This window comes from Chlorocebus sabaeus, chromosome 14 (assembly GCF_047675955.1).
Source record: "Chlorocebus sabaeus isolate Y175 chromosome 14, mChlSab1.0.hap1, whole genome shotgun sequence".
Classification (NCBI taxonomy): domain Eukaryota; kingdom Metazoa; phylum Chordata; class Mammalia; order Primates; family Cercopithecidae; genus Chlorocebus; species Chlorocebus sabaeus.
This window is the reverse complement of record NC_132917.1, coordinates 64,379,029-64,402,513: the sequence shown is the minus strand read 5'-3', so window position 1 is coordinate 64,402,513 and position 23,485 is coordinate 64,379,029. Positions and strand designations below refer to the sequence as shown.

The window sequence follows — 23,485 nt, the reverse complement described above, 5'->3', positions numbered from 1 at the left end:
TGATGTTACAATACTAACTAAACGTCAAATTAAAATAGTCTTTACACCAATTACTCGATTTTTTTTTTTTCTTTTTTAAGAGACAGTCTCACTGGCTCATTCAGGCTTCAGCGCAGCGGTGCCATCACAGCTCACTGCAGCTTTGAACTTCTGGGCTCAAGCGATTCTGTCACCACAACCTCTTAAGTAGCTAGGACCACAGGTGAACACCACCATGCATGGCTAATTTTTATTTTTTGTAGAGATGGGGTCGCACTATGTTGCCAAGGCTGGTCTTGAACTTCTACTTCCAAGCAATCCTCCCACCTTGGCCTTCCAAAGCACTAGGATTTCACATGTGGGCCACCACACCCAGCCCTGATTACTTTAATTTTAAATGCCATCATCTTCAAAGTATAAAGAGGAAAAATAGTCCTCAGTTTTCCTTTGAATACGGAATAAACTGGTGACTGGCTAGCTGAATGCCAGTTTATGTGACTCAGTCATGCCTTTTCATTCATATAAGTACCAGCTTCTAAGCCTGGCAAACAGTAGCACATCTGGCTATTAAACATTTCAAAAACTGGGGCTCTGATAAATGTAGGATTAAAAATCAAATGCTATTCAAGGCAGGTACCACACTCTCCTTTTTCATTTTCTCTATTAATGTCCAATGCTATGAAGCCAAGTAGCGGAGCTATGCTACTTACACAGAAGTATACTTACGCTTAGACGAGTTCGTACCTATCAAAAATCATTCTGAATGGAAACTAGCCCAAAGCAGGAGCTTTTGCTCTCAAAATAGCTTGATAGTTGAGTATACTGACAAGAGCCAGAACTAGGGGGCACTCTCACACAAATTTGCCTCCCTACTACTTTCTTTCCCCTCGCCCCCATCAAGATGGAGTCTTGCTCTGTTGCACAGGATGGAGTGCAGTGGCACGATCTCGGGTCACTGCAACCTCCGCCTCCCGGGTTCAAGTGATCTCCTGCCTCAGCCTCCTGAATAGCTCGAATTACAGCCACATACCACCATGCCTGCCTGGCTAACTTTTGTGGCTTTAGTAGAGATGGGGTTTCACCATGTTGGCCAGGCTGGTCTTGAACTCCTGACCTCAAGTGATCCATCCGCCTTGGCTTCCCAAAGTGCTGGGATTACAGGCATGAGTCACTATGCCCGGCCCTTCCATATTACTTTCTACTGTTAATCAAAAACCATATTTTATGGAGAAAGGGCTCACGAAAGTCATAATGCATCCTTGGCTATACCACATCTTCAAAGGTACACTTGCTTTTATAGCTTTTTCCTCTTTCCCAATTTTCTCATTTCTTATATATTCATTTTCCTATCAGGGTCCTTTATTACCTTGAATGTCTTTATAATTATTTTTATTTTTTTAAACCAGATTTGGTTTCTGGGAAAGCAAAAAATGATTACCCAATGGTTTAATTCATCAATGGGGCAAAGCTTCAAGTATGAATGGACAACTTTTGCTCATTCCCAGTTCTGTCATGTCTTTATGTCTGGGCGTAGAGGAAGAAAGTCCCAGGGTACATAAGCAGCCATTTCACTTTATCCATTGGTGCAAGTAAGCCATTTTATCTAATGCACACTTTCTCAACTGGCATGTTTTAGTCACAAACAGGTTAGTCTTCCAAAAATCCTGAAAGTTATATGTGGATGTAAAGTGTTCCCTCTTGTGATGGTTACATTTATGTGTCAACTTGACTGGCCATGGGTGCCCAGACATTTGGTCAAACATTATTCTGGGGCAGAGCACGGTGGCTCATGCCTATAATCCCAGTACTCTAGGAGGCTGCGGCAGGCAGATTGCTTGAGCCCAGGAGTTGAAGACCATCTGGGCAACCTGGCAAAATCCCATTTCTATAAAAAAAATACAAAAATTAGCCAGGTGTGGTAGCACACGCCTGTAGTATCAGCTAGAGAGGCTGAGGTGTGGAGGCTGCAGTAAGCAGAGATCATGCCAGTACACTCCAGCCTGGGCAACAGAATGGGACCCTGTCTCAAAACAAACAAACCAAAAAATGCCAAAACACGTTATTCTGGCAGTACCTTTGAATTGGTAATCTCACTAACGCAGACTGCCCTCCCTAATGTGGGTGGGCCTCATCCAATCAGCTGACGATCTGAAAAGAACAAAAAGGCTAAGGAACTTCTGCTTGATTTTGAGTTGGTACTTCAGTTGGACTTGAACTAAAAAATCAGCTCTTTTTGGATCTTAAGCTTGCTGGCTTCTGGGCTGGAACTTACACCACTGCTCTCCTGGTTCTTAGGCCTTTGGACTCAAGACTGGAACTACACGATCAGCTCTTGGGTCTCCAGCTTACACACTGTGGCTTTTGGAACTTCTCAATTTCCAATGATCAATCTCTCTCTCTCTCTACTACCTCCACTCCTACCTCCCTTCCATCCTTCCCTCCCTAACCTCCACACATACCCTATTGGTTCTGTTTATCTGGAACTGTAACTAATATACCTCTATTTTATAAAAGACTACACCTGAGCGTAAAGAGATTAAGTGTATTGCAAGTCTCATTCAGCTTTCCAGAGAGGTGTACATAGGAGCCCAGACTCTGGTTCTTATGCCACTCAAATGCCTATCTCCTTTAAAGGACAGCAGGTCCTTGAATAATGTCATTTTGTTGTAATGTTGATGAGAAAAACAACTGATTCCTGGCTGCAGCCACTATCTGTGTGGAGTTTGCACATTTTCCCCATGTCCACATGGGTTTTTTTCTGGGTATTCCAGGTTCCTCATAGATCCTAAAGATGTGCACATCAGATTGTCTAAATTGTTCCAGTTTGAGTGAGTGCTGGTGTATGTGTGTGAGTGTGCCCTGCAATGGAATGACATCCAGGCCAGGAATAGTTTCAGCCTTGTACCCTGAGCTGGCTTTGGTCACTGGTGACCCTGAGCTGGAATAAGTAGATTGCAAAAAGAATAAATTATAAAATAAACATTCATGAAGTCTACACTAATCATACAAATGCACAGCAATAAATGATGCAGTATGAAAGTGCCCAGTGAGTCTGCCAGATTTGTGATTGTTTTTGAATTGTATGGTGGTAGGAGATGCTCCTTAGATCATTTTTGCTTCGCAAACATTTATCCCTTGATTTTACCCAGCACCACTACAAGTGGTGTCACTCACTGATTCACCAAAAACTGGGTACGTAATTATGTTTGTTTTTAGTAATCTTTTTAAAATGTAAGTATAGCTCACATTTATTTAAACGTTTAATATTAGAAGTGCTTTGTGTCTTTATTTAGAAGTTCAGTGATGTTTCTGTGACCAGAAAGATGCCATAGAAACTTAACTCTTGTTTATATCAGTTAGCCTACAGTAAAATTGGTTTTGTTATATGTCCTTTCCCTTAAAGTTGCAGTTTCCAAGACCCTATCAAGGATATTAAGTAATGACTTAAGTATTTTATATTTAAGGTAACTCTTGATATTCCTTCAACTTATTTCCAGTTAGTTTTCCTTTTTTGCTTAGGGACAGAAGTTGATTAATATCAATAGTTTTAATATTGATAGCATTAGATTTCACACTCAGGTAGAAGTTTAGAAGAAACATTAAAATCCACTGGGTAATTTAATCTTCCATTTAAGAGGATATCTTATGCTGCATCACCATTAAATATTAAGTAAGCTATCAAGTACAATCTACAACTGTATACTTACCAATCCCCAATTTCAAGCTCTATGAAGAGTGAGCAGCTGTAATATTCCCCATGATCTAAACATGATTTTTCCCTTCTGTACAGTTTCTGAATAAACCTAATAAAGCATTTCTATTTTGAAATTAAACACCAGATAGTCAAATTTTCTGAGGAAAAAATAGCAAAAGGAAATTCTATCCAAATAAGTAAGCAAAGATCTATAAGGAAGGCTAAAGTCTTAAATCTTAATTCTCTTATTTTGTTGCTTACTTCTGTTTTCAGTTGTATGTTCCAATGTTCACAGGAGGGAAAACCTGCATAAATATTAGCTAGATGATTAAATAAGTGAAGATGAAAAGGTAGGATTGGTTATATTCAGTTTAAGAACGCTGAGTTTCTGTGCCTGTAATCATAGCTACTTGGGAGGCTGAGGCATGAGACTCGCTTGAACTCAGGAGGCAGAGGTTGCAGTGAGCCGAGATTGCATCGCTGCACTCCAGCCTGGGCGACAGAGCAAGATTCCGTCTCAAAAACAAAACAAAACAAACCAGTAACTTAATCCTGAACGAACACAAGCCAAGGTATTAGTAATTCTCTTCTTTTTGGTGGCACTCGACTTTCAAAGCTCTCAAAACAAATCTTCAGCTAATAGCATTTTCCCTGTAGCATTATCAATTGGATGTCTAATAAAAAATAACTCATAGCCTCCTTTTCTATAGCCAATTAATATAAACAGATTACTTCCCTGTTACCTAAATTTCTAAATGATATCCAGAACAATATTTTAACATTTTACAAAAGCTCAGGGTTAAATGCAGTGCTTATGACATTTATTATCTCTTTTACCATATATCTGTGAAACAAGCATCTTGGTTATTTCAATCAATATTTCTTTCTGAAACAAAAAAGTTTTTTTGTTTTTTTTTTTAAAAGAAAATTTCCATCGGGCACAGTGGCTCATGCCTGTAATCCCAGCACTTTGAGAGGCCGAGGCAGGTGGATCACAAGGTCAGGAGATCAAGACCATCCTGGCTAACACAGTGAAACCCTGTCTTTACTAAAAATACAGAAAATTTCCTGGCTTCCTAGGATAGAAAAAAAAAAAAAAAGGTTAAAATAACATTCATAAAAAAGGACTGCTTTGAAATGTAAGGAAGGTTTTGTTGTTGTTGTTGGCATTTTGTTGTTTTAAATCTTTAGCCAAAAAGTGAAGACTTCGTTCTCATTTGTATAATGGAGATACCAGTACTTACCTTCTCCACAATTTATACGAATGTTAACAAAAGAATGAAACAGGCTGGGCGTTGTGGCTCATGCCTGTAATCCCAGCACTTTGGGAGGCCGAGGTGGGCAGATCACGAGGTCAGGAGATCGAGACCATCCTGGCTAACATGGTGAAACCTTGTCTCTACTAAAAATACAAAAAATTAGCCGGGCATGGTGGCGGGCGCCTGTAGTCCCAGCTACCCGGGAGGCTGAGGCAGGAGAATGGTGTGAACCCGGGATGTGGAGCTTGCAGTGAGCGGAGATCGCGCCACTGCACTCCAGCCTGGGTGACAGAGTGAGACTCCGTCTCAAAAAAAAAAAAAAAAAAAAAAAAGAATGAAATATATTAAACTTTAGGTTCTCAGAAAAAATTATTCACTGAAGGGAGAAGATACCCATTTCTTAATAATGTTCATGTATGGCTTTTACATCAAAGCTTGAACCCACTGAGACTCGCTGGACCCACAGCTGAGAATTAGACTAAGAACATTTTTTTAATTTCGAAAGAATTCTTGCTTGACTTTCCCCTACCTAAGTAACAAATTATTGCACTAACCCCAAGGAAGACATATTTATTAACATTTTAAGATATCTTTTTGGTGGGCTAAAAATAGGAAAGTGCTAAGAAATGGGGACCTGGACAATGTCACATACCAAATAGTGAAAAGTGGAAGAAATCTGAAATGACCAACTATACCATTTGTCTGACTTCACAAAAGAAAGATTTGTTTTCCATGCTTGCTTAATTAAACAAATTAAATCAAATTGCCATGTTTGTTTAATTTAATTAAGCTCTGAATTCTGAAACACTCACATTCTGTCAAAGCAAAATTCGGACAAAACCACTTGATGACATTTTGTTTGGGACACTTGTGGCATCCAGGTAAGATTGAACAGGAATAAATCATTTCAACTTTTACCACTAAAAAACTTATAATGGTTACTGTTATTAATATGTGAGGAGGCCGGGCACAGTGGCTCACGCCTATAATCCCAGCACTCTAGGAGGCCGAACTGGGTGGATCACCTGAGGTCTGAGTTTGAGACCAGCCTGGCCAATATGGTGACACCCCATCTCCAGTAAAAGTACAAAAATTAGCTGGGTGTAATGGTGTGGGCCTGTAGTCCCAGCTACTTGGGAGGCTGAGGCAGCAGAACTGCTTGAACCCAGGAGGCGGAGGCTGCAGTGAGCTGAGATTGTGCCACTGCACTCCAGCCTGGGTGACACAGCAAGATTCTGTCTCAAAAACAAAAGGAATTCTGTGCTTGTTTGGAACACTGTCCGGAGCAACTAGGGAAAACATTTTAAGAAAAATACTAATAAATCTAATCCTCTCCAAAAGGGCTAAATTAATATACTCTTCCAGCAGAATCTGAAGCCCAAGAAAGAAAGTGCCGGCTGCAACTCTCCTTCACAACAGCAGGGTAAGAATGAAAGTCTTGGTTCAATCTTTCTCCACTTCTGACTCAGTCACTTACTCAGCAGGGGTTACCCATTTCACTACTTCAACTTTCTTCCCAAAGTTCTTCTGGCCTCCTCCAGCAGTTTCTCTTTCCCGACATCCAAATTCTGTTCATTTTCCATAACCCATTAGCAAAAATAAAAGCATGAGGCCTGAGCCAAACAAATCTAAGAAAGTCGTGTGTGTGTGTGTGTGTGTGTGTGTGTGTGTGTGTGTCAGAGTCTCTCTCTTGTAGCCCAGGCTGAAATGCAGTGGCATGATCTCGGCTCACTGCAGCCTCCACCTGCTGGGTTCAAGTTATTCTCCTGTCTCAGCCTCCTGAGTAGCTGGGATTACAGATGCATGCCACCACGCCCAGCTAATTTTCCAATTTTTAGTAGAGACAGGGTCTCACCATGTTGGCCAGGCAGGGCTAGAACTCCTGACCTCAAGTGATCCACCCACTTCGGCCTCCTAAAGTGCTATGATTATAGGCATGAGCCACTGTGCCTGGCCTCAGAAACTCTTAATGTATCTTGCCACATCTATACAGTTTGTTTTATTTTTTTTATAAAAAAATGGAATCATACTATAAAATTCTTATTTTTCTAGCAGATTGATTTCTTCACTCATTTAAAAATTTCCTTTTATCTTCACAAAAGTTCTCTGAAGTAGATATTATCTTCTTTGTATATACAGCTGAGTTCAGAAGTAACCTATCCAAAATCATAAGGCTTTTTAAGAGGCTGGGTCAAGATTCAAACTCAGATCTGTCAGATTTCATGAAGCCCACATGCTTTATTATCTCCTACATCCAGTTATCAAATTATACATAAATAACTTCAATCAACTTGTATGATGCAAGAAATTCCTACTTGAAGTGGTCACACTTTTAAAAATGCATTATCTGATGATGTTAAAAGTTCTAAGGCTACAAATTAAAGATTATCCAATACCAGTGTCACCCTATCCTCTAGTGAGATGAAACTAAATAGGGAAAGGGTTAGGTCAAAAGCAACAGTTCTCATTTAGCATCATAATTAGAACTAATTAGTTCATTTCTTGTTTAAAATGGCAAGGTTCTGCCTAAATAATGAATTACTCAATAGGAATAATACACATTAGTCAAACCATGTAGTAATTGAATTAGCAAATTAAACTACCCAGACACAAAAGCCAACTAAAAAGCGATTAGCTATGCACACCAACTGGTAATACCATAGTTTCTCTAATATCTTACTGTGTCAAAGTTATCAAGGCAATGAAGTATAACTATTTCAATTACAAAGACTTTGGAAAGATTTCCAATTGAAAATGGTTTTCTTAGCAAAAGATAACTGGATAAATAAAGTTTGTAGATTCTGAGTTTATTAATGGCATATTTAAAATAAGCTTGTGGATCAGGTGTTAGATACATATATCAATTGTCAGTATAAGGCAGTGACATTCAAGGGAGTGCCCTCTTCCACACCCCTGGAGTTGAAAAAAGGTAAAATTTAGCACAGGGTACAACTCTGGACTGGGGAACAACCAAGATATCAAGCTACACCTCTAGGGGCTACTTTAGGTCAAAGTGAATCTTAATGAAAGAGTCTGAATCAAAAAAGGATAATGTATAGGAGCTAAGGGGTAAAAATATTCTCCCTGACACACCTACTCTCTAGGAAGAGCTAACAGGTACATTTGTAAGAAAGTATAGGCAAATAAATACAACTACAATAAGTGAACCTATAGTTGTTTCTTATTTTAGGACTAGACCTTAATTAATCTCATACCCTCACCCCAAGTCTTTTAGTAGCTGCTAAATTATGAGGAAAAAGAAAAATTTGCTTTTTTCTAGTTGTTTTTCTATTCTTCAATTCACTATAGCCTTTGGCACAGAATGAGGTTTCAAATTCTGCTTGTTCTCTCCTGGAATCAAAACCGTACTTGAATTTCCTAGGTCTTTGATGGACAAAATTAACATTTTTTTCTTAAGCTTAAAAAAAAATCTAAATCTCAGTTTAACCTTCTTTTAAAATCACTGTAAAGGGCAATACTGAAGGATTTACTGGAACCATTAATTAGCTAATAAGTGTGGGCTTTTTTTTTTTTTTTAACATAAATGGTATTTATAGTCACTAAAAAATCCAAGTTGATGAATATCTGTAAATATTAATGAAACTCATTGAGATAAAGAAAAATCTTATTGTGCTTTACTATAGGACTATTATTAGTTTCCCAAAGGGTTGTGAAAAATGTAACCAACCCACAAATCAGACAGGCATTATACAACATAACAAGACTTCTTCAACAGGTACTCAGTTGAAAAAACATTTTTTGAAAAGCTGAAATTAGAAGCCTCCACAACAATTATTACGTCATACAAACTAGAGAAAATTAGTAAATACCTGAACTGAAGTGGCTGATTCCTGTAAATGGCCACTACTAGCAACTGTTCCTTTGGAAGTTGCTGAAGGTACACTGTGCATTTTGGGGGTTTCTGGAGTATCAATATTTTCATCTGTCCTATGTGACTGCCAGGCTTCCTTTCGATGATGAGATTCAGTAGCCTGCTGGTCTCCAAAAGCAGCCCAAGAACAACTATCTTTTTGTTCATCCTCAAAAGCATTCCAATCTACAACTTGGCTAGGACCAGCTGAACTGAAGTCTGCAAAATCATCAGAGTCTTGAAAACCATTGCAGTCATCCTGAATATTTGGCACAGAATCAAAATGTCCAAACTCACCTTCTTGCCCATTTTTAAGTTTTGAAACAGGTTCAGTGCCTGTTCCACTAGATTTTCTTGCCAATTGACATTCTTCTGATAAATTATCAGAAGTCTGTTTTAGGTCTGACTTTGTTAATATTGTCTCCTCTTGGCAAGAAACAGCATTTATATCCCCAAATTCTCCAAAGTCATCACCTGGTTCACTAAAATGTGGAAAGTGCTCTGAAGACTCTTCAAAAGTGGCATCACTCATTGAATCTTGAGTACCAGTAACAAAAGGTGGAGTTGAGCCACTGGCAGTGCCAAAGTCACCAAAATCACCAAAATCATCTTCATTGGTATCATTGCAAGTCACAAAGTCATTACTACTATCACCATTTTTTACACTTATAGAATCATCCAAATCATTTTCTTCTGTGGGGTCAATGTTTGGGCTTTGGAAATTAGTAAACTTACTACTTTCTTCTTTGGAAGAACTGACTTCATCATCCGAAGTTTTAACAGAATCCATGCATAGGTGAGCACATTTAGAAGTAAGTAAGTCAAGTTCTTCTTCAGTTTTACGTTGTTCTCTCTTAATGGCTTCTGAATTATCAGCTGAGTCTACCAAACTCCAAGCCTTTGACTGAACACTTGACTGTAAAAATTCATCCTGTTGCAGTGTTGGAGGGCCTTGTTTTTCAACACTGAAACCTCTGTTAGTCACTATGCTTATTTCTGAAACACAAACCTGATCCTCTCCATCAGTGTCTCCTTTGTTATCCAAGCTTCTACCCAAAGACACTTCTTTTACAGAATTCAGTTCATTGACTCTATTAATTTTATTGTTTTCCCGAATGGTTAGTGCTTCTCTATTATTTAAAATTGCACATTCTATTTCTTCTAGTTGTATCCTTTCCTTTTTGGAAAATGTGGCAAAATCTGCAAATTCCTCAGCAGGACTAGGTACAGAGTCTAAATTATACTCAGTGCTATGAGTGCTAAGAGGCTTCCATCCCTTTGAATCAGCTACATTGTCCAGATCATCTGTTCCCTGAGGATTTACAGTTTCTAACACTGCAAACCCATTTGTTAGAATCTCCAGACAAGGAGGCTTTTCACCATTGCAGCTCTCTAACTGCTTGTTTTGATGAACAACATTCATATTAGTTCTAAAATCTCCTGGAGAGAAACTTTCAAGTGTTCCAACATTCTGTCTCTGCTCCACTACTTTATTTAAATTTCCTGGACTTTCCATGCCATCAATGGAAGTATCTAATGTTTTAGATGAAATTATTTCTCTGCTGGTGGTAGAAAGTAAAACATCAGACTGTCCTTTCACAGGAGCAGAAAGTTCAGCAGTGATGTCCTTATCATTACCATTTTTAATGGACTTAAAGCTTGTAAGGCTATCTGCATTTTCTGAGAATTCATGAATTGGCATAAAATGGTTTGAAGGTACAAACTCTTCCTTGGGACGAGTATAATCTGCTGTATCGAAATCAACAAACCCTACACCAGAAGGGCTAACTTCTGAAAACCCTCCAAATTCCCCAAATTCATCATCGTCGTCATCCTCTGCTCCATTGTCTAGTGGTGGGGGGGATGAAGAGTACATTCGAATGATGTCTGGCTCCATTGTTCAGTTGCTTTCAAATAATTAATTTACACCTGTAAAAAAAAAAAAAATTTTTTTTGGAGGGGACAGATTACATAGAACAAGAACTTTCAAAATTCTCTCAAAGCTACTTTAAAACAATGCAAATTTACAGTGCTCTCTTTTGTCTTTTTTCCTTGACCATTTCCTGCATAATGTTTTGTATCTTTTAATCTATTTTTCTCTTAGGTGAAATTACTTTACACAGCTATAATATACTGGAAAAAAAAAAAGTTCTCTTAGACAACATGTTACCAAGAGCACTGGTGGCACACTGACTGATTGTGGGGATTCCAGATAATTCTGAATATACACTTACAAAAGTACACCTACAAAATTTTCTCCTGGGTACATGCTTATTCTGTTAAGTTCTCCTTCAATTCATTAAGGATTCAGTGCTTGCCTTATGGATTTGTATGAGTTCTTCATATTAATAAATAAAAGGCATAAAAATTTTCTCTCTAATAATTGTTACAAATATTTTCTTCATTTGGCTTTTCAATGTTTATTTCTGACCCAAGTTAATTTTTAAATAATTAAAAAATTTGAAATAGTTTAAGACTCAAAACAAGTTGGAAATAAAAGCATTTTTGTGTATATTCCACTCAGCTTCTCCCAGTGGTAATATAGTAATAAGCATAACACGTGGTCAAACCAGGAAACTGACATCAGTACAACTATTAACTCAGCTACAGACCTTGTTTGGATTTCACCAGTTGTGTGTGTGTGTGTATACAGTTCGAAAAATTTTATGTGTGTGGATTACATTAGAGTGACCATCACTACAATCAGGATAAGAACTATTCTATCAACACAAAAAACTCCCTCATGTTACCCCTTAATAGTCACACTCTTCCCTAAACCCTAATCCTTGATCTATTCTACATCATTATAATTTGTTACATCAAGAATATTATATGAATAGAATCACAAAATACATAACCCTTTGAAGCTGGCTTTTTCCCTCAGCCTAATGCCCTTGAGAGCTATCCATGTTGCTGCATGTGTCAACAGTTCATTTCTTTTCTTTTTCTTTATTTCAGAGACAGGGTTTCACTATGTTGCCCAGGCTGGTTTCCTGGGCTGAGCAATCCTCCTGTCTCAGCATCCTGGGTAGCTGAGACTACAGGTGCACACCACCACTCCTGGGTCTGACTCCTTTTCATTGCTAACTAGTGTTCTATTGTACAGATGTACCACAGGTTGTCTACCCATTCACTCCATATAGGTTATGTGGGTTGTTTCTAGTATTTTTCTATTACAAATAAAACTGCTATGAACATTCATGTACAGATTACTATGTGAACCCAAGTTTTCATTTCTCTAAAATATATAAACCCAGGAGTGTGAATACTGGGTCATGTAGCACACTCAACTTTATAAGAAACTGCCAAGCTGTTTTCCCAAGTTAATTTTAGGAAGTCAAATCAATTGATCTTTTCAGGAAGACGAAGAAAGTTTTATGCAACTTTCTTCATTATTTCACTATCATATAAAATTTAATAAATATTCACTTTTGTTTTCTTCTACTTTTAGGGTTTAAAAAAACATTTAACACATTTAGAACTTATTTCGGTGTATGATGTAAAGCAAAAATGTAAGGTGAATTTTTTTTTTCTAAACAGCCAAGCAATGGTCTTAATCCCTTTTGTTGAATAATACTTCCCATACTAATTAATTTATAATAGCTTCTTTTTAATATATTTACTTTTTTTTTTTTTTTTTTTTTTTGAGACGGAGTCTCACTCTGTTGCCCAGGCTGGAGTGCAGTGGCATGATCTCGGCTCACTGCAAGCTCTCCCAGGTTCATGCCGTTCTCCTGCCTCAGTCTCCCAGGTAGCTGGGACTACAGGCACCCGCCACCGCACCTGCCTAATTTTTTTTTCCTGTATTTTTAGTAGAAATGGGGTTTCACTGTGTTAGCCAGGATGGTCTTGATCTTCTGACCTCATGATCTGCCCGCCTCGACCTCCCAAAGTGCTGGGATTACAGGCGTGAGCCACCATGCCCAGCCTAATGTATTTAATTCTTAAATGAAACCTGAGTTATTCTATTCCTCTGTGCTAAGGAGTCAAAAGTTCCACAAGTCAGATTTAACATTAGATGTAAAGGGACTACCTATAATCCCAGCACTTTGGGAGGCTGAGGTGGGTGGATCACTTGAGGTCAGGAGTTCCAGACCAGTCTGGCCAACATGGTGAAACCCCATCTCCACTAAAAATAACAAAAAATTAGCTGGGCGTGGTGGTGCACATCTGTAATACCAGCTACTCAGGAGGCTGAGGCAGGAGAATCACTTGAACCCGGGAGGTGGGAGGTGGAGGTTGCAATGAGGCGAGATCATGCCACAGCACTCCAGCCTGAGTGACAGAGTGAGACTCGGTTTCAAAAAAAAAAAAAAAACAGAAAGCAAACGGAGAACTAACAGCCAAAGTCCTAGAATAAAACCAGTCCATAAATAATAAAGATACTTCTTACAACTCACAGTTGCCCAGTTAGATACATGAGGAAAATGTTTACTAGAAAATTCAACCAGTTTTGCAAGCTAGCCTTCTCTCAGAATAAAATTTCCTAAGATCTTCCAGTTTTAGAGTGAAGGTACTGTAGGAACCACACAGTTTAATTTAGAGGTAAGGAAAATGAAGCCAACTAGTGAGCAACTTTCCCAAAGTTCATTCAGACAGCTGCTTAGTGGAGAATGGCTTCAGAATTTTGAAAAGGATCTTTGAGGTTAATGATTGGTCAGTCACTGAGAGTTACCAGGAAGAAATGAGCAAGTCACAAGAAAAGGAAAAGGCTCCATTGTAATACATCTACTTCAAATTATTTTTCTTATGAAATTAGCACCATAAAGAAGAAAATAACTGCTTTGCTCTGCCATACTCTTCTTTCCTGCTGCTGATTTAAATAGAAAAAAAAAGTACAAGATACACATAAATCCTATTTTCTTCCCTTGCCTAGTGTCCTGATAACCCCTTCTAATGCTTAGTGACCTCTAACTATGTCCCTCTAATTATGAAATTCCTATTATTTAAAATCACTTTGCGATTGTTAATGAGAATGTGGGGATAGCAACCCTTGCACACATGCACATCGCTTGTGAGTGTGTAAACTGTTACAAGCCTTTCAGAAGGCAATATGGTTGTACTATGCAAACTCTTTTTAAAGAAATCTAAAACAAAATGCTGCAAAGAGATTATTTAAGCAAGTTATGCTATATCCCTACAACAGCATATTATACAGCCATTAACTACAGGATTCCTTTTTCTAAAGTTTAAAAGCAGCTGGGTGCAGTGGCTCACACCTGTAATCCCAGCATTTTGGGAGGCTGAGGCGGGTGAATTACTTGAGCCCAGGAGTTCGATCAAGACCAGCCTTAGGCAACATGATGTAACCATGTCTCTACAAAAAGTACAAAATATTAGCCAGGCATGGTGGCATGCACCTGTAGTCCAGCTACTTGGGAGGCTAAGGTGGGAGGATTGCTTGGGTCCAGGAAGTCAAGACTGCAGTGAGCTCTGATCACACCACTGTACTGCTCCAGCCTGGGTGACAGAGTGAGACCCTATCTCAAAAAAAAGTAAGTAAAAATAAAATTTAAAAGCATTAGTAAAGATAGTGACATGTCAAAAGGATACGATACAAAAGCTAGCTTGAAGGGGCTGTTACTAACTAAATCAGGAACAATTTGAGCACTGGAATAAAGATGATAATGGATTATAACCCAATCAATACAATAATAAACTGAGTCCTCACAGATATAAACATGTAAGTAAATAAACTGAAAGTTAGACGAGGAACTGGGTATTTCCATAGTTTCAAAGTACTTCCCCACAATATACTTAATTACAAAGGGAAAAAGTATAAGCTTACAGTGTGAAGCCTGACACTACCTTAATCAGGTGATCAACATGAACATTATCCGTAATGGGAACATTGAAATCATGCACCATCTGATGAGATGCAATGAGAATACACGGTCACTTCTAGGATATCCTGTCAAAAATACAACAACTGACTTCAGGAGGAAATTTCAGGGAAATTCAAACTGAGAGACAGCCTACAAAATTACTGGCCTGTAATCTTCAAAAGTATTAAGCTCATGAAAGTCAAGGAAAGACTGAAAACTTGTTTCAGATTGAAGAAGAATAAAGAGACATGAGAAGTAAATGCAGCACTTGATCTCCTTTCTAAAAAGGTTGTTACTGGGATGATTGTGAATCATCTACTTTAACAGGGTCCAAAAGATTCACTATAGCAGCAATGTATCAATGTTAATTTCTTGATTGTGATGGTAGTATGTATGTATGTATGTATGTATTTATTTATTTGAGACAGAGTCTAGCTCTGTCACCCAGGCTGGAGTGCAGTAGCGTAATCTTGGCTCACTGCAAGCTCCGCCTCCTGGGTTCACGCCATTCTCCTGCCTCAGCCTCCCAAGTAGCGGGGACTACAGGCACCTGCCACCACACCCGGCTAACTTTTTTTTTTTTTTTGATTTTTTTTTTAGTAGAGACGGGGTTTCACTGTGTTAGCCAGGATGGTCTCGATCTCCTGACCTTGTGATCTGCCTGCCTCCGCCTCCCAAAGTGCTGGGATTACAGGCGTGAGCCACCTCGCCCAGCCTTGTGATGCTAGTATTGTAGTCATGCATGAGAATGTTCTTGGTTGTAGGAGATACACACTAAACTATTTGGTAGTGATGGGACATCAGGCTGGCAGTCTTAAATTGTTCCAGAAAAAAAAGTTATTTGTATTCACGTTGCAACTTTTTATGTTTGTGATTGTTTCAAAATGGAAAAAAAGAAAGCAATCAAAGAGATTTATATGCCTGCATTTAAATATGTGTATTTTAGAATAAATGTGTTACTTATACAATAACACCTTCTAAAAAACTGTGGTAAAATATACATAATATAAAATTTACCATGACAATGTTGGTACATTACTGTTAACATTATTGTTCACAGACTTTGTTCAATTTTTACCATTAAAAAAAAAAAAAGGCTGGGTGTGGTGACACATGCCTGTAATCCCAGCACTTTGGGAGGCCGAGGTAGGAGGATCACTTGAGGTCAGGAGTTTGAGACCAGCCTGGCCAACATGGTGAAACCCATCTCTACTAAAAATACAAAAATTAGCCGGGCGTGGTGGCGGGTGCCTGTAATCCCAGCTACTTGGGAGGCTGAGGCAGGAGAATTGCTTGAACCCGGGAGGCAGAGGTTGCAGTGAGCCAAAATCGTGCTACTGCACTCCAGCCTGGGCAACAGAGCAAGACTCCGTCTCAAAAAAAAAGAAAAAAAAAAAAAAAAGGAGCTTGCATTTGTGTTTGTGTATAGTTCTGTTCAATTTTATCCTCTATTCAGATTTGTGTAACTACCACCACTATCAAGACACAGAACTGCCCCCCCTCCACCTCCATTCCTGTTCCTTGCAACCACTAATCTTCTCCATGGCCACAGTTTTGTCATTTCAAGAGTATTATGTAAATAGAGTAATAAGGTATGCAACCCTTTGAGGTTGAATTTTTTTCACTCAGTGTAATGCCCTTGAGGTCCATTCTGGTTGCTGCATGTAACAATAGGTTAGTCTTTTTTTTTTTTTTTTTTTTGAGATGGAGTCTTGCTCTGTCACCCAGACTGGAGTGCAGTGACCGGATCTCAGCTCACTGCAAGCTCCGCCTCCCGGGTTCGCGCCATTCTCCTGCCTCAGCCTCCTGAATACCTGGGACTACAGGCGCCCGCCACCATGCCCAGCTAATTTTTTTTTTTTGTATTTTTTAGTAGAGACGGGGTTTCACCCTGTTAGCCAGGATGGTCTCGATCTCCTGACCTCGTGATCCACCCGTCTAGGTTTTTTTTTTATTGCTGGTGGCATTCCATTGTACAGATATACCAGTTTGTTCAACTGTTCACCCGCTGAAGGACATTTTGGTTGTTTCCAGTATTTTACTATTATAAATTGCATATGTATAGTGTGTGTGTACATACATATACACTAATAGTATAAATAGTATATATAAATAGTATGTATAATAAGGATGCTAGGAACATCTATGTACAGGTTTTTCTGGACACATAAGTTTTCATTTCTCTGGGATAAATGCTCAAGAGTGTGACTGCTGGGTATCATGGTAAGTATATGTCTAGTTATATAAAAAACTGCCAAACTCTTTTCCAGAGTGGCTGTACCATTTTACATGCCCATAATACCTTACTTTCAAAGAACTATGTGTGATGGCTTTTTTTTCTAGCCTAATCTGTGATTAACCTATTGCTTTTTTCCAAAACTTTTACTGTTTAAAAATGAAATAATGTATTGGTTCACAACCTATTCCAAACTCAGACCTTAATGCAAATACAAAGATATGAATCAGAAACTTTGTAACCAAAGCAACAACTCTGAAAGTTTTTCTTCCTGTCATACCTTTGCAAGGTACTCTATTTTCCATTATAGGTGAGACAGGCTTTATTGGCCTTCTAGAGTAAAAACATTTTCATATTTCTCAAAAGGGGGGTCACCTATTGATGGTGAGAACTTGGGCTGCTCCATGTTCCCCTGTAGCAGGTCTTGGCTCTGACTCAACTTACCCTTTAGGAACCTAAGAGAGTGCCATTGCTTCTAAGTGTCCTCAAACCAGTCAGTGTAGGGGAGGCTCAAAACTTTCCAGAAAATTCCTCTGTGTCTAGGCCAATGCTACTTAAAAGAAGCTTCATGTTAATTGAAGTATTACTTGTATAATGAATTTACAAATAAAGTTTCATTTATATAATCCACTTTAACACATAAAATATGGGCTTTAAATAGCTGTTCCTACTTAATAGGAGAAAAAAAGGATAGATGAGCTACTTTAGTACTGTGTCTGGCACACAACAAACTGAATAAATGTTTCTTCATCCTTCTTAATGGACTACTTTCTCCATCCACACCACAAGGAGTCCCAATTAGTCATCTAATTTCTTTATAACCTGTACAAACAAGCATGCATGCTTGTGTGTAACTTGCCATTTTTATGTCTACTTATTCTAAGACCTGTTAGAGGGGAGCAAATAAATAATGCAGCTATTGTCTTGCAAGCCACCGTATACAAAAACAGTTGACAGGAGGGTCTCATAATTGGGTAGCAAACAAGATATCCTAGTAGTTAGAGCATAGAGAATTTGGGGTGGGCTTCCTGTACTTTGGAGATTTGTCTATGAGAAATCACATCCTTATAAGGAGATTAGGGGACAATATAGGTAAATAAAAATATTAATAAAAGTGCAAACTGAAGCCGACTTTCAGGGCTACAAACCAGGAAAATCAGAGGGTTTTGGGTTTGGGAATTCTGGCATAGAAGGTCCAATATAAAGGGGTCAGGGAAACAGTCCAGAAGCCCAATAGCAATCAGCAGTGGAACCTAAGCCCCGAGTCAAATTAGTAGCCAGGATGGCGGGGCATACAACAGGTGAAGGTGATTCTGTATTAATCTTCTACCAAAAGAGAAGCTGCACTTGCTTATGGAATTCTAGCCTCTAGTCTGAAATGGTCATGGAAGAGAAGAGATGATGAGTCTGTAAGTTGTAAGCTCTGGGGTCAAAAGGCAAATGGGCTTGAGAAGGCAGAAGGAAGGAAGGAATGGGGCCAACAACTGTCTGAGACTATTTGGCCATTTAAAAATAGTTTCTCAAGAAAAACAAAGTTGGAAGACTTAAAGTACCTGATATCAAGACTTGGTTTAAAGTCCCATGGTCTTGTGATACAGATGCCACTACAGTGTGGAGGGGAAAGGATAGACTTTTCAACAAACGATGCTAGATTAACTGGATATTTACACAGGCAGGAAAAAAATCTTTGATTCTAACGTCTTACACAGAAATAAGGTCCAGATAGACAGATCATGGGCCTAAATGTGAAAGGTAAAGCAATCAGCCTTCTAGAAGATAACAGAAGAGATTATTTGTATGACCTTAGGAAAGGTATAAATGTTTTAAACAAGAAACAGAAACACTGACTATAGAAAAGATTGATATATTGGACTGCATTAAAATTTAAAACTTCCGTTCATCAAAAGAATACCATAGAGTGAAAAACCAAGAAAGCCATTGCCTGGGAGAAGATATGTGCAACACATGTAACTGTCAAAGAACTCATATCCAGAATATGTAAAGAATTCCTACAAATCCATGTGAAACAATCCAACAGAAAAATGGCCAAAATATCTGAACAGGTATTTCACAAGAGAGGATATCCAAATAGCCAACAGCATATAAAAAATCATCAGGGAAAAATGCACATTAAAACAACAATAAGATACCACTATACATCTACCAGAATGACTAAAATTAAAATAAAATTGTTCTCTCCATAGCCACTTTTGGTAAGGACATGGAGAAACTGTGATTGCCACACTTTACTGGTGGAAGTATAAACTGGTACAGATACTTAGAAAACTGTTTGATAATACGTACTAAAACTATACCAGACCTTCAGTACCTGGCACATTCTGTGCACTAAGTAAATGATCAACTACCATTATATTTTAACTTTGACCAACTCTGTGGCTAAAATAATAATCTATCTGTAACAAAATCTAAGTCAATGTTTGCTTAATTGGCACAAACATTCATATGACTCTATATTTTAAAAGGTCACTCAAAGAATAAGTCACTTAAGAAAAATATTCATAACCACACTAAAGATACATTGACTTTATTGAAGTTAACTTTATTGCCAATTTTTATAACTAATCCCTAGAAAATATAAAACTTGACTTATATAACTACATAATTTCATAGGCTTGGGGGCATGGGGGGTGGGGGGTGCTGATAACAAACTAAATCTGAAGCCCAAGGTTGAAGGACTGAGATCATAACCTCTAAACAAACTCGAGGGTCCAGTTACTAGTCTGTTAAAAGATGGAAGTTTTGAAGTGAAATAGAAAAATGTAACTCAGAAGGTCTCACTGGTATCTTGAAGTAAACTGCCTGTAGCTCCGATTTGGTTAGATGAACAACCACAAGAATTTAGAAGGTGCTTGGTTGGGATGGAAAGGATTCATCATATGTGGGAAATACATAGGGTATTCCCTAAATATTCCTCTAAGGTGTAGTTAATCCCTGGTACCCTCCTACCCCCTATCATCCACACACAGTATCATGCACCCTAAAGGTCCATGGGCTCACATTAGAGGCGGGCAGTGTGTCTCTAAGTAAGAGGTCCTCTAGCAATCTTTCCAGAATCAAACATCGAGAGTTCCTTCCAGACAAGCTAAAAACGTACAGCACACACACTGCTCAACTGGGAGAAACTCCCATCCTTTACAGGGTATCAGCTCAGCTGTATCAATGTGCACATCATCTTTCAAGCGCAGATAAACTGACCTGGATTATACAATCCAGCTTCACCCAGGGCCCTTCACTCTAAACTTATTTTTATAGGGACTAGGATGGAGGGTGAAGGAGAAGATATTGTAGAAAGAAGGATGATGATAAGAAAAGGGAGAAGAAAAACAACTGTATCTGAAATATGCTAATGACTTCAACAGTATCAACGACATTAGCAAAGTATATTTAATGGATGGCAAAAAATAATCACCAGCTTTTTACCACAGTATGTCCAAGGTTTATAATGAGTCATTTGGGTGAGTAAAGGAAAAAACAAAAAAGAAAACCTGTGTTTTCTTTAGAAAAATGAATGAAAATATTATATAAGCATTAACAACATTAATTTACATTACAAGTGTTGTCTGGTGTAGAGTAGTTCAAATTATTAAAAATCTTTATTATAATATCCTTATGCAAATTTTAAGGTAATATCAAAATGTACTGTCAATGAATTTGCCCAGCCTACATTTCTGCTTGAGAGTCATAAGGAAGTAGAAAAGAGCCCTTCTTCTGAACCACATGAAGATTTGGGTTTTAGTTAACTTTTTGGTTTTCAATATATTTAGAATGCTACGATATCACAGTTGTTTTCATGGCTCTAAATTTTAAAATCTAGAGAAATAATTGTTTTTACTTTTTGGGTGTTTTTTCTTTTGTTCTTAGCATATTAGCGCAACAGAAACTAACAAATACAGGGAGAACCTCTAATTAACTTGCCAACCTAAAAACAAAAACCCAAGATATCAGACACCAACTGTATGTCACTAAGTCACCAAGTGCATAATGTACATTATTTAAGATGACATTGTTAAATAAATAGTATCTTCCATGTGTTTTCACTCCGTGTTTACACCAATGTCATTATTAATACTTATTGAGTGCTTACTATGGGCCAATATTATATGAAGAGAACTCGTGAATTATCTCAATTATCTCCTCATACTATCATATGAGGTAGAAACGCTTCATTTTAAAGAAGAAGAAATAAAAGCTCAAAGAGGTTAAGTAATCCTGCAAGGTAGCATAACTAGTAAGTGATGAATTAATCACAAGTTAATCAAATATTTTATACATGTCTTAAAACACTGGACATGATTGACAGCAAATATTACAATTATAAAAATTCTCACAAAAAGGTTTCTGAGTGGTTCAGAAAAAGGTTTCTGAAACCGCTGAGTAATTTGGAAGGAGAAAGATTTTTACAAGACAAGAAAGTACAGTATAACCAACAAAAATGCCAAGCAGCAAATATCTTGTTTCAGTATTAGTGTACATAGTACCAAACATGAGCAAACAATGAAAATGAGCAGCAAAATATCTTTATACTAAAGTTGATCACCCTAAAAAAGCCACGCTGTCAATAGTGATAACAAAATATTTTGTCTTTCTAGTTTTGATGTCAATACAATTGACCCATAAAAGTAAAAATATAAGTCAGTTACATGAGCAGCAACACACTTTCACTTTTCAAGTGATAATCACCTTGTTAAACAGTAATGAGTTATTTGAGAGAAGTCAGTTTTCAAAAATTTCCATGAAAAAGTTTTTCTTCTGCTGAACATTTTAACCTTCTACACAAATTCATAATAACACATTTTATTTGCATTTGGATAGTTTCATGTAAAAATTAAACAAGATAAAAATATTAGAGATTGTTGTACCTTTAACTCGTCATATCAGCTGACCATATTTGAGAGTTTACTAGCTATTTTTCCCAAAAGGTACTTCAACATAAAATTGAACACATAACATTGGATAACTATTGATAACAAGGGCAACAAAATAGAAGCAGCCATGAGGATAGATGGATTAGCCCTTGGAAAACATTTTTTTGCCCTAGGACTCTCAGCTCCTATCATACAGATGCAGAATAAATTAGTCACTCTAATTCTCTACTCTCATATCCCTTAAACTCTGCAATGAAAATAGAATCTGAAAGGCAGAAACTGCTTGATTTCACGTCCCTTCACTAAAATCTTGCTTACATCCATAATCTTGCGTACAGATAATCCCTGGACCTTCTGTTTTTATTCTCAATTGCTTGCTCGGGGGCTTTAAAATTTTTTCCATCACTATTGATCCTTTCCTATAAACGTTCAGCCTCTTCCAAATTCAAAACAAATCAGAACAAAACAAAACACAACAAAATCCTCCTCTCTTCTGTGCAGCCCAGCTCTTCTCCTTCTCACCACCAAGCTTCTTGAAAGAGACGTGCCTATTCACTCTCTCGACTTCCTAACTTCCCACTCACTTCTCAACTCAACACAATCTGGCTTCCATGCTACCACTCTACTGAAACTGCTCTTTCAAGAGTTACTTTATTTGAGCTCAAACGACTGTAAATGTTGTGTAGGCATAGACCTCTGTTGTTTACCACTGCATCCTCAGAGCCTGGCTCACAGCAGGAACTAAATATATTACCACCATTCTTGCTGGGGCATTTATTCTCCTAACCACCCTTGAATTGTGCTCCAACTCACCCACACTCCAATTAGATTTATATAACCACACCTCTGGTCTCTTAGTGCTTTACCAAATAAGTTATGAAATATCCAAATTTAATCAAGGTAAATAAGTGGGATTTGAGGGAGGCTGGCCTGAAATGTGATGAATGTGGGAAAAACAACCCGTCATTTGTGCTGCAACATGCCTAAAGAGAAAGTATGTTAAGAGGGGCAGTACATTATATGCAAGCTGCAAAAAACCCTAGCTAAATGACAAAAATTTGTAGTGAGTTTTTAACAGACCTGCTATCACGAATATGTGCTTTGATTGAGACAATTCCTCAGCATAAGCAGAGGTGTCAGCGAGTGTCGCCAGAGCATAATGCTACACTCTGGATGGTCCAACTAATTTTTCTTGTTCTCTGCTCCCCAGGACTTGCTTTAACAGTACATGAAAAATTTCCCACAGAAGATTTTGCAATCAGCTGACATGAACAGCTGACATGCTTCAAAATAAGTTTCTTGCTGTAAAGTTTTAAATTAGCATTCTGGTCAAGACTAAGTTAAATCTCAAGTGACTAGTGTATTCTGAGAAAAAAATTCCCAGAAAAACAAAATAACCAACTACTGTGTGGACTTTCAAAATGAAAAAAATACTTTAGTCTGTAACCTAAAAACGTACGCTGTGGCAGCTGCCATTCCTCTGACAGTGCTGCTTTCTTTCTTTTTTTTTTTTTTTTGAGACAGAGTCTCCCTCTGTCACCCAGGCTGGAGTGCAGTGGCAAGATCTCGGCTCACTGCAAGCTCCACCTCCCAGGTTCATGTCATTCTTCTGCCTCAGCCTCCTGAGTAGCTGGGACTACAGGCGCCCATCACCATGCCTGGCTAATTTTTTCTATTTTTAGTAGAGACGGGGTTTCACCGTGTTAGCCAGGATGGTCTCAATCTCCTGACCTCA

At 38.1% G+C, this 23,485-nt stretch overlaps 1 protein-coding gene across 3 annotated transcripts in view; it reads right to left on the bottom strand.

Moving 5' to 3' along the window:
* The window catches only part of AFTPH (aftiphilin), a 69,513-nt gene that overhangs the window by 31,435 nt on the left and 14,593 nt on the right, over window positions 1-23,485 (bottom strand). For all 3 annotated transcript variants that reach the window (XR_005243369.2, XM_007970446.3, XM_007970445.3), the window contains exon 2: window positions 8,763-10,732. Coding sequence is in view for 2 of the 3 variants with exons in the window: in XM_007970446.3 (XP_007968637.3) it covers window positions 8,763-10,700 (1,938 nt within the window). In the remaining variant the exon portion in view is untranslated. The remainder of the gene's footprint in view (window positions 1-8,762; window positions 10,733-23,485) is intronic.